The 13,813-nt window shown below is 37.5% G+C and overlaps 1 protein-coding gene across 1 annotated transcript; it reads left to right on the top strand.

Moving 5' to 3' along the window:
* Positions 1 to 6,238: 6,238 nt before the first annotated feature.
* LOC143589273 (ferrochelatase-1, chloroplastic/mitochondrial-like) lies at positions 6,239 to 10,461 on the top strand (the record flags this gene model as incomplete). The annotated part of the gene is made up of 8 exons (XM_077070090.1): positions 6,239 to 6,520; positions 6,609 to 6,752; positions 6,837 to 6,938; positions 7,730 to 7,833; positions 7,924 to 8,050; positions 8,128 to 8,280; positions 9,105 to 9,205; positions 9,945 to 10,461. Coding segments are annotated over 8 exons (1,326 nt in total), but the record flags the coding sequence as incomplete, so codon positions are not given.
* Positions 10,462 to 13,813: the final 3,352 nt, after the last annotated feature.

The following is a 13,813-nucleotide window of genomic DNA, read 5'->3' as shown; positions in this document are numbered from 1 at the left end:
TACCCAAAGATCAAGCAGGAAAGTCGGGAATTTCTGCAAGTGACAAGGACTTCCGCGGGAAGAATCCCCATGGAAAACCTTAAAAAACCCTTTTCAAAACCCTTTGCTTAAGTCCAAAAGTTCACCTCACTTTATTAAACACTCATGAGAAGAACATTGGACTGGGGGGACTTGAAGAGGTAGGTCCCAGCAGAGCCCAGTTGGACCCGCAAGACTCACCTTGAAAAGGGACGTCTGCGCAGAAACCAACTGGATCCGCAGGACCAACCATGCTCAGAGACGTGACGTCCTTACGCGCAGTACGCAAGCTGTTCCCGCAGGAAATGCCTCCCAATGGTGAAGGACTCTGCCTGTTCCCGCAGCTGCGGATACAATCCATCAGGGAAGGCCACCCGCGCATCAAGGCTACACGCACAAGGCACTTAGCTCTCAATCACTCAGTGTCACCTGAAGGAATGAGCAAAGCCGGGAACAATCCCGCACAATGGCGGGAGGGGGAATACTCCCGCCCAAATAAGCCAGTCCGTACGATACGGGAAGATCTTCTGTACTGTACCTGACGAGGTATGGGCAAAAGATCTGACTAAAGATACGACAGCTTATTGACAACAGTATGGCGAGCAGCATGCTCTTGTACTGTATGTCACTATTAGCCGCTGCCTACTCACCAACTCCTGTCAAACCACGTGCATAGCCGGCAGTTGGTGGAAAAGGAATAGTATACAGCAGGCCTGGTCACTGTCAGCCGCTGCCTACCCACCAACTACCAGCAGGGCACGTGCGTAGGCCATAGTTGGTGGAACAGGAATACTATTCAGCAGGCCACACCTCCTTGGAAACCTACCTTCGGCTATAAATACCACAAATGGTATGATCATCTCATCTTATCATATCTTATCACATTATCATCATATTATACCTGATATCTGCTCTAGCAATCTCTTAATATACATTTATATAAAAAGAGCAATCTAGTCTAATTCTCACGCCGGAGGGTGGTCACAAGGAGGAACCCCCCCCCCTTCTCAGTGACAAGCTCACGGTGTCTGTTTTGCAGGTTATTAGAAGAACCATCTTTGCCGGGTCTAACCCCTCGTGGGAAACATCTATCTAACCCCCAGGTTACCCGTAATCTGCCCGGGGTCCGGTTAGTGTTTCTTCAATAACCTACGGTCATACATACAAAACACTGACATATTATTCACACATCACGAGTCATAAAATATTTTCGTCATATAATATATGCCAAATAATCAGATTTTTTTACCAAAATGGGGGAGTGGAGAAAAGTTTTACCAATATGGGTGATTTGAAAGCTATTTAACAAAATAGGTTTTCCTTTATAAATTTATCTTTTTTCACTTCCATTCTTATTGAATAATTAATTTCTATTAAAAATTTCTATATAAAAAACCATATATAAATGAGTTTGGAAAGTGTTATAAAACATGGGTTAAAATAAAATTAAACGTTTATTTTTTTGTTTTTCATTTCGATTAAGAAATATTCTTGTAAAATGTTTCATATATTCATATTTTATTTATTTATTTCTTATCAAATGAGTTTTTTTTTCATATTGTTGAAAAAATGTTCTTGTAAACTGTTTCTTATATTCATATATATATATATATATTTATTTATTATCAAATGAGTCTTAAAAAAATAAGTTTGGAGTTGTTTAATGGTCTAGACAGATGTTTCAATTTTTTATGTTTTACTTTTTGCTTTTGAAATTTCATTTTCATCTTTTTCTATAAATAACATACGTGAAAAATAACTTACATCTCCATTTAAATTTTGTTGAATGAAAAAATGTATTCAAACTAGAACATTTTTTGTATCATAAGCTACACGAGTGTCAGTAATCTATCTGTACGATGACAAATCGAACCAAACCGATTCCGAGTAAACATCATTACCAATATCGATATTATGTTCAAATTAGTTATTAAAGACTCCTATATAAAATAACTTAAAGAAAACCATAAAAATAACAATAATAAAGAAATTAAAAGCAAACAGAATAAAAAAATAGTTTTTCTTTTAAATCGATTAAATACAACAAAACGTAAATGTTGGAAAATTCCAGAAATATTTTTTTAATAGTTTAGTTTTAAACGAAATAGAAAAAAGATGTATTTTATTTAAATCATTTTTTTATCTATGATTTTTATATATAAGTTTTTAATAGAAATTAATTTATTTAATAAGAATGAGTGGAAGAAAAGATAAATTTATTAAGGAAAAACTTATTCAATCGGCCAGGTCGTTATTTGATTGGCCTATTGAAATTAGGGCTATTAAAGAGTGAATGACGACGAACACAAAGGCATAATTAGTTACCTATAAAGATGATTGGAAGAGGGTTAATTTGATCCCAGCAGTGGCAGCGGAAGGGGCTCAAGAACACGCATCAAAACATCAATGGTAATATAATTCATTATAGGGTAACTGTAGGCGATGTATGTGAGGTTCTTTCTGAAAGTTTAATTGAATTATTATGAACAATATAAAGTATATTGATTAACAGGTTACGTCGGTTCGTTCAAACGAGTAATACGAATCAATAATTGATCTCATTCCATGTTTATGGTGTCGGTGGGCTTGTTATGTATGCATAAGGATATACAAGATTCAATTTCTAAGTTTAGGACGAGAATTATAGTTCAAGCTAGTGATTTGGGTATCCGGGTTCGCTAATCGGGTCGCAGGTTTGGGTCAGATCCAAGTTAATAAATCTGGATAATAGGATTTAATATAATAAAATATAGTAATTGCATTTTAATCGAAAGGGAAAAGCTATGTAGGATTATGACACTGCCAACTCACCAGCCATATCAGCAAAAAAATTTAACCCCGTTAAGTTTTTTTAACGATGGTTTATAAAACAAAAAACATTGAAAATGTGAGACTGCCAGCGGGAAATACCAGAGATGGGATTATTATTGGCCAATCTATTAAAAATGAGATTATTTAAATCCAATTTTCCTTAAATAAATGCATTCACAATGTGAGTTTTACATGTCCATGATAGACACAAATCTAATATACAAAAGTCTGCTTTGAATTTATTTAGTGTAATGTAATGCATAATTTTATTTTATCAATTTTTATTTATACATGTAAGATTTATAAATTTTTATATTGTTTAACTTGTATGATAGACAGGTACCTAATCTAGTAATTTAATAAAACAAATGATAATAAGGCTTTTAGGCTGAGTTATTAAAAAACCTAGAATCATACGTATAACCCTAAATACTATTCACACATTACTGATAATTTATACGAGTTACATAATATTTTTGTCATATGAGATGATAAAGTTGGCGGTGTCAGCACTTAAATATCACAGGAGAAACGTCTCTAATTCCTTTAAGTGGAGTCGGTTGCATTTGGTTAAAAAAATTAACAAATTATTTATAAAAAAAAAAAAAAAAATGAAGCAACGAACATGGGTTGGACGCGTCTACCTGCCAACTTTGACATTGTAAAGTCAAATTGAAAACAAACCGATTAATCGAGCGATTAACTTTGAGCCACAAATCACCATTGATTTGATTCATTCTCTTTCTATTTAACAAACAACTACAACTACTACTATAATACTTTTCATTTCATGACTCTTTCTTCTTCTTCTTCTTCTTCTTCTTTCTATATTTAACCAACCACCCTCGCAAAAACCCTAATTGAAGGCTATTATTAACACGTTTAAAAATCCAATCTCAACGTTATGGAGGCGGCAATGAGCTCTCATGCTCTCACCGGTATCTCAAAACCCAAACACGATCTTTCTCTGTAAGCTTTCTCATTGATCGCAAATTTGTGTTTTGTTGAATAATATAATATAATCGTGTGAATTTATTGATGTTCCATGATCAATTCGATATGTGATGTGCTGTTACAGTTAAACGAATTGGTTGACTCTTGGATTTGGTTAGGGTTTCTTTTTTAACATTTTAGGGCACCTATGTATAAATTTAAACTGTAGGTGAGAATCGTTAAAAATTGCGAAAAGAATTTAAAAGACTTCTTTCTTTCTTTATTTATTTATTTTTATTATCTGCCTCATGATGGATCGCAAGCAAATTAATGCATCAGTGAACAAATTTTGCGCATTTTGTTTATGATCTCATTTGTTAGTGTTTTGAAGAGGTAGGTCCCAGCATGGCCCGGTTGGACCCGCAAGACTCATCTTGAAAAGGGACGTCTGCGCAAAGACCAACTGGTTCCGCAGGACCCACCATGCTCAGAGAGATGAAGACCTTACGCGCAGTACGCCAGCTGTTCCCGCAGGAAAAGCCTCCCAATGGTGAAGTACCCCGCCTGTTCCCGCAGCTGCGGATACAAGCCATCAGGGAAGGCTACCCGCACTAATAGCAAGGCTACACGCACAAGGCACTAACTCTCAATAATTCAGTAATGTCACCTGAAGAAGGAATGAGCAAGGCGGGAATACTCCCGCCCAAATGAGCCAGTCCGTACGCTTCTGGAGGATCTTTTGTACTATACCTGCCAAGGTATGGACAAAATAGACAAGATCTGACCAAAGCAGCCCATGAACCAATCACAGGGTGACAGCTCACTGACAACAGTACGACGAGGAGCACGCTCTAGTACAAAATGTCACTATCAGCCGTTGCCTACTCACCAACCCTTGTCGTGGCACGTACATAGCCTGCAGTTGGTGGAAAAGGAATAGTACCCAGCCGGCCATGTCACTATCAGCCGCTGCCTACCCACCAACCACCAGCATGGCACGTGCGTAGCCCACAGTTGGTAGAAAAGGAATATTATACAGCTGGCTGTACCTGCTTGGAAACCTACCTTCGGCTATAAATACTCCAACACCTTGGAACGGTATCATATACTATCTTATACCATCATATATCATCTGATATTATATAGCTATTTCTCTTAATATACACTTATATTCAGAGCAATCTAGTCTGATTCTCACGCCGGAGGGTGGTCACAAGGAGGTACCCCCCCTTCTCAGTGACGAGCTCACGGTGTCTGTTTTGCAGGTCATCAGAAGAATAACCATCTTTGCCGGACCTAACCCTCGTGGGAAACATCTACTTAACCCTAAGATTATCCGTAATCTGCCGGGGTCACTTAGTGTTTCTTCATGTTTGATGCTACAACACAAAACCGTTTAGTAATCTGACTAGCTTAGTTTCATACCTGTTCTATATGACTGACTGACTATATGCAGCTAGTTAGTTTGCTCAAAAACTCCATCTAAGAGAGGTTTTTATTTAATATTATTTGTTTTTGATGATTTTAAACCACTAGTTGTAATTCTATAGATATCTAAGTGTTTCCTTTCTTGTACCTGCTTCATATACTAAATAGTTCTTGCAAGTTGGGCTGAACAGCTGATGAAATATAGGTTCATACAGTTATGTGGATTCAAACCTGTATTACGTGTCAGCAGTTTTGATAACTTGTATGAGCCTTTTAGCATATGGAGCTGCATGAAGAAAGGAAACACATTGCTATATATACAGTTACAACTAATAGGTTCTACTCTTAAAACACAAATATTGCTAAAAAAAGCATCTCTTAGAGTGCGGAAACCGAAGAAACTATCTGGATATAGTTTGACTTGTTAGTTTGTAAACACTAAAGTATAATATATTCTCATCATCTCTGTTTCTGGACGGATTTGTTCAATCGATACTTGGTTTTAAAATGTGCGCATCACAATATCACATGATGCGGTGATGTATCGCATCGCTTCAGTGATGCACAGTTGATGTGTGCATCACGTTATGAGGTAGATGCGTGATGTCGTTTGATGCAGTGCCTAACGCAGTTAACTGGTAATCGAACAAGCTAGATCGCCGATTGCAATGTGTTTTGAGTTTTTCAAATCTGATTGAAACAAATTTGACTATCAATTGAGCAATGGGTTTTGAGCATTCGAACAAATTACACCATCAATTGAAAAAATCTGACCACAGATGATGAGAATATCTTACATTCTAGTGTTTACAGATTAAAAGTTAACAAGTTAAAGTATCATCTATAAATAACTTTTAGATATTTCAAACAACAAACCTTGCATACGCGATGTATACTTGACTTATTTGTGTTATGCTATTATTCCTATAGTTTTTCCAAATAAGCATCTTTAAGAAACCATAAAGCCTCTAGGGTTGCATTGTTGATAGGTTAAAAGTTCATACTTGAAATTTTTTATCATGGTTATTTTCTTACAATTAATCTTTAAGTTCCAACTTGCAGCCATACTGGTCAACTACCACATCAATCGTCTTTGACCTCTGGTACAACTGGAAGAACCTTCCAGAACTTGCAATTGGATACTGTTCAAAACAGAAGTCAAGCTGGAAAAACCTTATGCTCTGCAGAAGCGTGTATTCATCCTTTAACTGCTATTGAATCTCATTCACATGTTGATGAAGATAAAGTTGGAGTACTTCTTTTGAATCTTGGAGGCCCAGATACACTTAATGATGTTCAACCCTTTCTGTATAATTTATTTGCAGACCCTGTATGTTACTCAATCCCATTTCAATATCAGTTTTTATGCCAACTTAATTTCAATACTTCTGTTTCATTATTAATGTTTATTGATACAGGACATCATTCGTCTCCCAAGGTTGTTTAGGTTTCTACAACGACCCTTGGCGCGACTCATTTCTACACTTAGGGCACCCAAAAGTAAAGAAGGGTATGCTTCAATTGGAGGTGGTTCACCTCTGAGAAAGATAACAGATGAACAGGTAATACATGTTATAAATTTATCAGAAAATTTGTAATATGTTAATATTAATATTGATTACTTTTAACATTGTTGTTTGTTGCAGGCTGATGCTCTTAAATTGGCACTTGAAGCAAAGAAAGTGGCTGCTAATGTCTATGTGGCCATGCGTTACTGGCACCCGTTTACTGAGGAAGCTGTTCAGCAGGCAAGTATTAACTATTAAGTGTTAAACAAAGTAACAAACAACTTAATTCTCCCAAAATTTATAAGGCAGGCCCAATGGGGAGACTAAAGTCGTTCCTGCTTGAGTTTACATGATTAAAACTAGGTGTGTAAACGAACCGAATGAACACAAATGGGGGATGTCAGTGTCCATCCGACTCCGTTCATCTTCAACTGAGCAACGATTGAACATGAAAAATTCAACGAACATGGTTTTCTTGTTCATCTTTGTTCCTTAAGATAATGAGCATGTTCGTGTTCGTTTATGTCCGTCCGTTATTGGTATAGACGAACGGTTCATGAACGTAAATGGACATAAATGATCATAAACAAACGAACATAACGGTACATGGATGAACGGACATAAACTAACATACAAAATTTAGCGAATCCCAATTAAAAGTGCACGTGAACGTCTATCTGTTGGGCTTACAAGTTAATAAATTAAACCAAATTGTATTGAGTGATATATTATAATTGTTAAAGACTAGACTAAATTATAATGGTCTAAAAAATTTAAATGAATATAAACAAACCTACATGAACAAATCTTGAACAAACTTAAATGAACAAACATAAACGAACATCAATCAAAGTTCTTAAACATAAATGAAAGAACATGACATCTTTACGTTGTTCGTCTAACTAAATAAACAGCAAGTTCTGTTCATGCTCGTTGGTTTATTAAACAACCAAACTTCATGCCGAAGATATGATTTGTTTGCTGGCTTATTTAAAATACTAATAGTGATGCTTATTTCTTAATCATGACAGATTAAGCGGGACAATATCAAGAAGCTCGTTGTGCTTCCTCTTTATCCTCAGTATTCAATTTCTACAACTGGTTCAAGTGTCCGTGTTCTTCAAAACCTATTTAGGTAAAACAAAATCAGAATTTCATAATTTGGTGTTATTTAATTGTTTTATTCTTTCATTTAGCAAAAAGTAATCTGAGTTAACATCTTCAGAGATGATAATACTTTGTCAAAACTTCCTGTTGCTATTATTCAATCATGGTATCAACGTGGCGGTTATGTGAAATCAATGGCTAATTTAATTCAGAAAGAATTGCAAACTTTTGGTTCGCCTGAAGAGGTTAGTTCATTTTCTGTTTATTTGGAATTTGAAATCTGAATGTAGTTTTAAAATTGTTTTTTGGATTAAATTTGTAGGTGATGATATTCTTTAGCGCACATGGGGTTCCGGTTAGTTATGTTAGAGACGCTGGTGATCCATATAAGGATCAAATGGAAGACTGCATTTACTTAATCATGCAAGAACTTAAAGCTAGAGGAATTAACAATGACCACAAACTCGCTTATCAGGTTATCTATTTAACTTCTTATTTTTCTGTTAGTCGTTTATCTGTTTCTATGTTTATATCTTGCTCCGTAGTCAATAATTTACTAAACGGGAAGTGTAAAGATTTATATCAATGCGACACGTATATGATGGTTTGTTTATTATTATGGGGCAATTGCATGCATTCCCCTTTTAAACTTCATTAATTTACATATTTACCCAACCCAAAACCAAAATTGCATATATCCACTCCCTTAATGAAAAAAGTATCAAATTTACTCACTTTGAATTATTTTGTAGACAATACATTATAGGTTTATATCTTCAAAACCTATTAGTATAAAATTTCTTAAATCATATTTACTCATTTTAACTAATATTTTTTATACGGAATTTCTCAAATTTTTATATTTACCCCATTTTAACTATTGTTCTTTTTTTTTGGTTCCTTCTGAAATTTTCATATTTACCCACTTTTGTCTTTCTTTTGTCTATGTATATACTCTACTCTTCTTTATTACGAGAATTTGGAGTAACAGACTAACAGTCATAAAAAATACGTGTGACAATCATAAAAATGGAATCAGTTGGTTATTTTTTATAGGGGGTTTTAAGTGTTGAAAGGGTATTTTTCTCATTATGCGATATTTCAATATGGGATGGGATATATGCAATTTAGGTTTGGGTTGGGTAATTATGCGATTAGTGAAGTTTACAAGGGGGTGTACGCAATTGTAGTTCTGTGTTGAATAAATATGTAGTTAGTGAAGTTTACAATGGGATGTATGCAATGCTCTCATTATTTATGATGTCTCATTTTCGTCTTCTTTATTTCTTTTTATATCAGAGTCGAGTGGGGCCTGTTCAGTGGTTAAAACCTTACACAGATGAAGTACTTGTTGAGCTTGGCAAAAGTGGTGTTAAGAGTCTCCTTGCGGTTCCTGTTAGGTTATGTTTTAAACTTAAGCCTTTAATTTTTTATCATTTTATTTAAAGATATGTTGTTAGTGTTATTGTTGAAGTGACCAAAAATTTTGCTAGAAGTTAAAATTTTGGAATAAAAAGTGACTCGCCCAACCTGACCCAACCCTTACCGTAAATTTATCTAGGCCTGTAAACGAACCGAATGTTTAGTGAACCGTTCAGTGGGAGGTTTGTTTATGTTCGTTTCTTCAATAAACGAACACAAACAAAAATGTTTGTTCATTTAGTTAAACGAACCAACATGAAAACTTGTCTCGTTCGTTCATTTATGTTCATGAATGTTTGTTTACGTTTGTTCGTTTAAATGTGTTCATATTCGTTCGATTATGCTCGTTCGTTTACATTTGGTTAAGTTCGTTCGTTTACATTTGTTAATATATATTTTAGGCCCATTACAATTTAGTCTAAAAGTTTCAATAGCTATTCAGGCCCAACACATTGTTGTTCACATTTACTTTTAATCGGTTTTAGCTTAGTGATGTTTGTTCGTTTACGTTTCTGAACTCTTTGTTTATATTATTAACGAACAAACGTTTGTACGATTAACAAGAAAACTCTGTTCGATTAAGTGTTCATAGTAGATCCTTTGTACGATTAAAGTTACGAACGAACACAGAGCATGTTTACTGGTTAATTACCTTTTTGGCCCGTTGCATGTTACCAAACCCGCTCATTTTTGGTGTTTGGTTTTGTGAATGTGCAGTTTTGTGAGTGAGCATATAGAGACACTTGAAGAAATAGATATGGAATACAAAGAGCTGGCTCTTGAATCCGGGGTTGAAAATTGGGGGCGGGTCCCAGCTCTTGGTTGCACCTCTACGTTTATAACTGATTTAGCTGATGCGGTTATTGAAGCCTTGCCTTCTGCTGAAGCAATGACAACTTGTACAACCGTAAGTGGGTCCACTAGCGTCAACCAAAATACAGTTGGGTATGCTATCAAGATGATCTTAGGTTCTTTCTTAGCGTTTATAGTATTGCTAGTGTTCCCCGCGTTTAAGAGTCAAAACGTCTAAGAGAGTTCCACCGGGTAAAAAACTGACGTTGCTTTTGAAGATAAAGGGTCAAATAAAGAGATGGTTAGAATATACGATAACGGAAATTTTGTTACTTTTACAGATTGAATATGATCGTTTTGTTTTTCTTGTGAAAACTGAGACCCGGGATGGAGTTGTTTTATCACTTTGGATCGCTTGATACTAATGTGAAAAGTATAATCACAGATGATTTCTAAATTGTTATAGAAGTTTAATACTGGTTTTACCAATAACATGCTTGTTTACTACGAGTTATATCTTAGCCTTGGCTCGTTTAAACTCGGCTTCATTCGAGTTGATAAACGTTGATAATTTATATAAACACTTTGAGCTATGCTATATAGTAACATTATATTATATAAATTACTTTAACAATAAAAAATAAAAATAATAATCTAGATTCAATAACAAATATTCAGCTAGAATGATTGAATCCATGCAAACCTGGTGTTGATGGATTCTGTTCTGTCATAAAAGTCCGTTCGGTTTGGTTTTTCGAGTTTGAGTACATGCAAAACTGGTACATTATCGAGAAATCGGTTTTAATAAAACAACACAGAAGTACAGAACCAAATAGTCGTTACAAGAACTGTATTATGTATACATAACGTACACTAAGTACAGAATATCAGCGTGCATGATCCTTGGGTGATGATTTGTATGATTTACTCAAGTCTTCATACACTAATCTTTAATGTGGTCGGTGAACCAACATTTAAAAGATGCGATCAATGTGTATAAACAGTCTATACTAAGACAATGTGGTTTAACTAAAATTTAAAAAATACTTTTCAAATAATACTTTCTTTTTGGGTTTTTTAATTAATTTTTATATATAATACAAACCGAGCTACATCTGGATAATGAGTAAACGAGCAACAAGCTGTGCCACTATCCCCTTTTGAATCGCAAAACTCATTCTACTAAATATAAATCTTTGGTTCCTCGGGCTCTGTGAGTCACTGTGGACCACCTTCTGCACCCGCTTCAAGAAGCAAACCGCCTTGGGAGCTAGGGATCCAAAAGTGTCGAAGGCAAATGGAATGCACACGTGCTGATTCTCCAAACACGCTGTCTCATGCTTAGCAACCTTCCTAGATTCCGCTCTTAAAACCGTCTGTCCCGGTACGAAGCCACTGTCTCTCAACCCCACCAACAGGTACACCCCAGTGAGGTCAACACACGCATGCTTACCCCCTGCCCAGCCAAACACAAGAACATCGGCATGACGCAGGGTAGATCTTCCCTCTCGCGGATCAGTCAAAAAGTTAACAGGTGCCTTATTCTTGGCTGAGATCCCGGCACGTCTAAGCACATCCCATAAGACATCTCTAATCCAGTCATGACGATACTTGAATCCCGGCAATTCCTTACAGTGGAGGGCATGCTCACCAAATCTATCCAAACAAGCTTTTTTACAAATGGGACATGATTCATCTGAAGGGAAAAGAGGAATCATAAGCCGGTATTTAAGGATGGCTTTGTATTCAACTGCCGACATCCGTTGCCCAAGTCCTTCAATGGGCACAACAGTCAAAAAATCCTGGGCATGAGCTCCCTTGAGACGAGCTAAAACTGTATTTTGTCTCGGGGTCATATCGAATCGCTCCTCCAAATCATGTACGTGTTTACCATAAAGAGCACTCGCCAAGGTTTGCTGAGGTTTCTTGGGGGCGTCTCCTTATCAGTAAAACCACCTATATCAAGGTCCGGGAGAGTTGTTCCAATATTACCAAGTGCAAAAAAGTAGTCGGGATCTACCCCATAACACCAGCGTTTCGCAGGATGTGGTCCTACAATTTCCACGACTGAGACCTGGAAGCCACAAAGGCATATGCGGAGACATCCTCAGCCGAGAAAATTCCTAAGCCTCTGCAAATCATAGGGAAGGAAGCCAACCTCCACTGGAGGTCCCCAAAATGCGGTCCTCCACACACAACAATATCTTCAATTTCCCCCTGTAGGCCCGCATCAAAGATGGACACAGCCTCTTTGTCATGTTCAGGTTGATAGGTCCGGAGCCCAAGCACTAACTTAGCAACCCCCATGCACGAGCGCAACAAAAGGAGCTCACTTTGGGGGTCCCTCAGGTCCAGCAGACGTTTCATAAGTTCAACCGCCCTCAAAGCTATTTTAGTTGCCAAATACCGAATAAACCCTGCATCCTGACTAACCGCTCCCCCCAGGAGTTTAACTCCCGTCACAGGCCTGCTAATCTCTCCAGGGAATAAACCCGACACTTTCTTCGAATCATCACTTGACAGCCAAAAAATCTCCGTTTTTCGAATATTAAGCCTAAGCCCTAGAGACGCCCCCTCTAAGCGAATAATGCCCAACGCTCTAGCGACCTCCTCAGCCTTACCAATGATAGTATCATCCTCTAAATACCAAGCATGGAAGGGCAAGGAACAGGTCCCCTGCACCCTAGGGATGAGATGAGCGGATGAAGGACTAGCGCAAAAAGAAGAGGGCCAAGGGGGTCCCCTTGCTGCACCCCAGTAAAAGCCCCAATATAAGTATCCCCACATATAAACGGGTGGGGCGGGCATATAAAAACTAGACCTATGGGAAGATGGATGGACATATGCAGCTAACTTCCCTGAGAAGGGTCGTCCGATCCACCTCGTTGAAGACGTTAGAAAAATCAACAGTGAGCATAGCCAGGGACCCGTCAGAATGAAACGCACTCAAAAATCTGTTAGCACTATGCAATACCGCTTCTGCCCCATTAGGGATCCCAACCCCGAATTGGAAATCCCCTAGATAAGCGGCCACCTTTTTCCCTATTTTACGCATAGCGACTTTCGACACCAATCTTCTCCAAATGGCCCCAACTGTGATGGGTCTAATTCCATTGTCAGGCTTCAACAGGGGGTCAACGGTGCCTAAGCAATAAACTCCGCTAGAACTTTTGGACAAAGCCCCCCAAGCCACAAGTTGACAACATCAGTAATGGCCTTTAAGAGCCCGGAGGCGGTCGGGGACCCCTGGCCACAGAAAGCGTCTAAAATATGTTAGGCCCGCAAACCATCCCTCCCACAAGATGTACCTTTTGGGAAGGTTTTAATACATTCCAGCACACAATCACCGTCCACCTGCAAGGCTGGTTCCGATGGCACGACAGAGGGCATGGTCGGGGGGGTCCACCACAGGATGTTTATCTATAAATGCTCTCAATGTATCCCCCTAACAGGCGCGACCCCATATGAATACAGGACTTTGATCGCCGCATACTAAATGAACAAAGGACTTTGATCGTCACATAATACTTCACATATGCTAAATGGGAAAGTTGTAACCACATAAGCATAATAAAATGCGTACACAATTAAATTTTATCTATTCTTTTTAATAAAATTGTGAGTTGGTGAATTTGGTTGGTTGGAAAAAAAATTCCGGTAGGTGGAGGAAAAAGGCGGAGAACATTCTTTAATCAAAGGCGCCAATACCCATATCAGGATTAGACAGAAAGGGGGGGAGATTCCTGCTTGCCTACTTCGCGGATCGAAGGGAGAAGACCTATTTAATAAAAAAG

This window comes from Bidens hawaiensis, unplaced genomic scaffold, assembly GCF_021521415.1.
Source record: "Bidens hawaiensis isolate Kalapana, Puna unplaced genomic scaffold, B.hawaiensis_p1.1 tig00037305_1, whole genome shotgun sequence".
In the NCBI taxonomy this organism is placed as follows: Eukaryota; Viridiplantae; Streptophyta; class Magnoliopsida; order Asterales; family Asteraceae; genus Bidens; species Bidens hawaiensis.
This window is presented reverse-complemented; position numbering and strand designations above follow the sequence as displayed.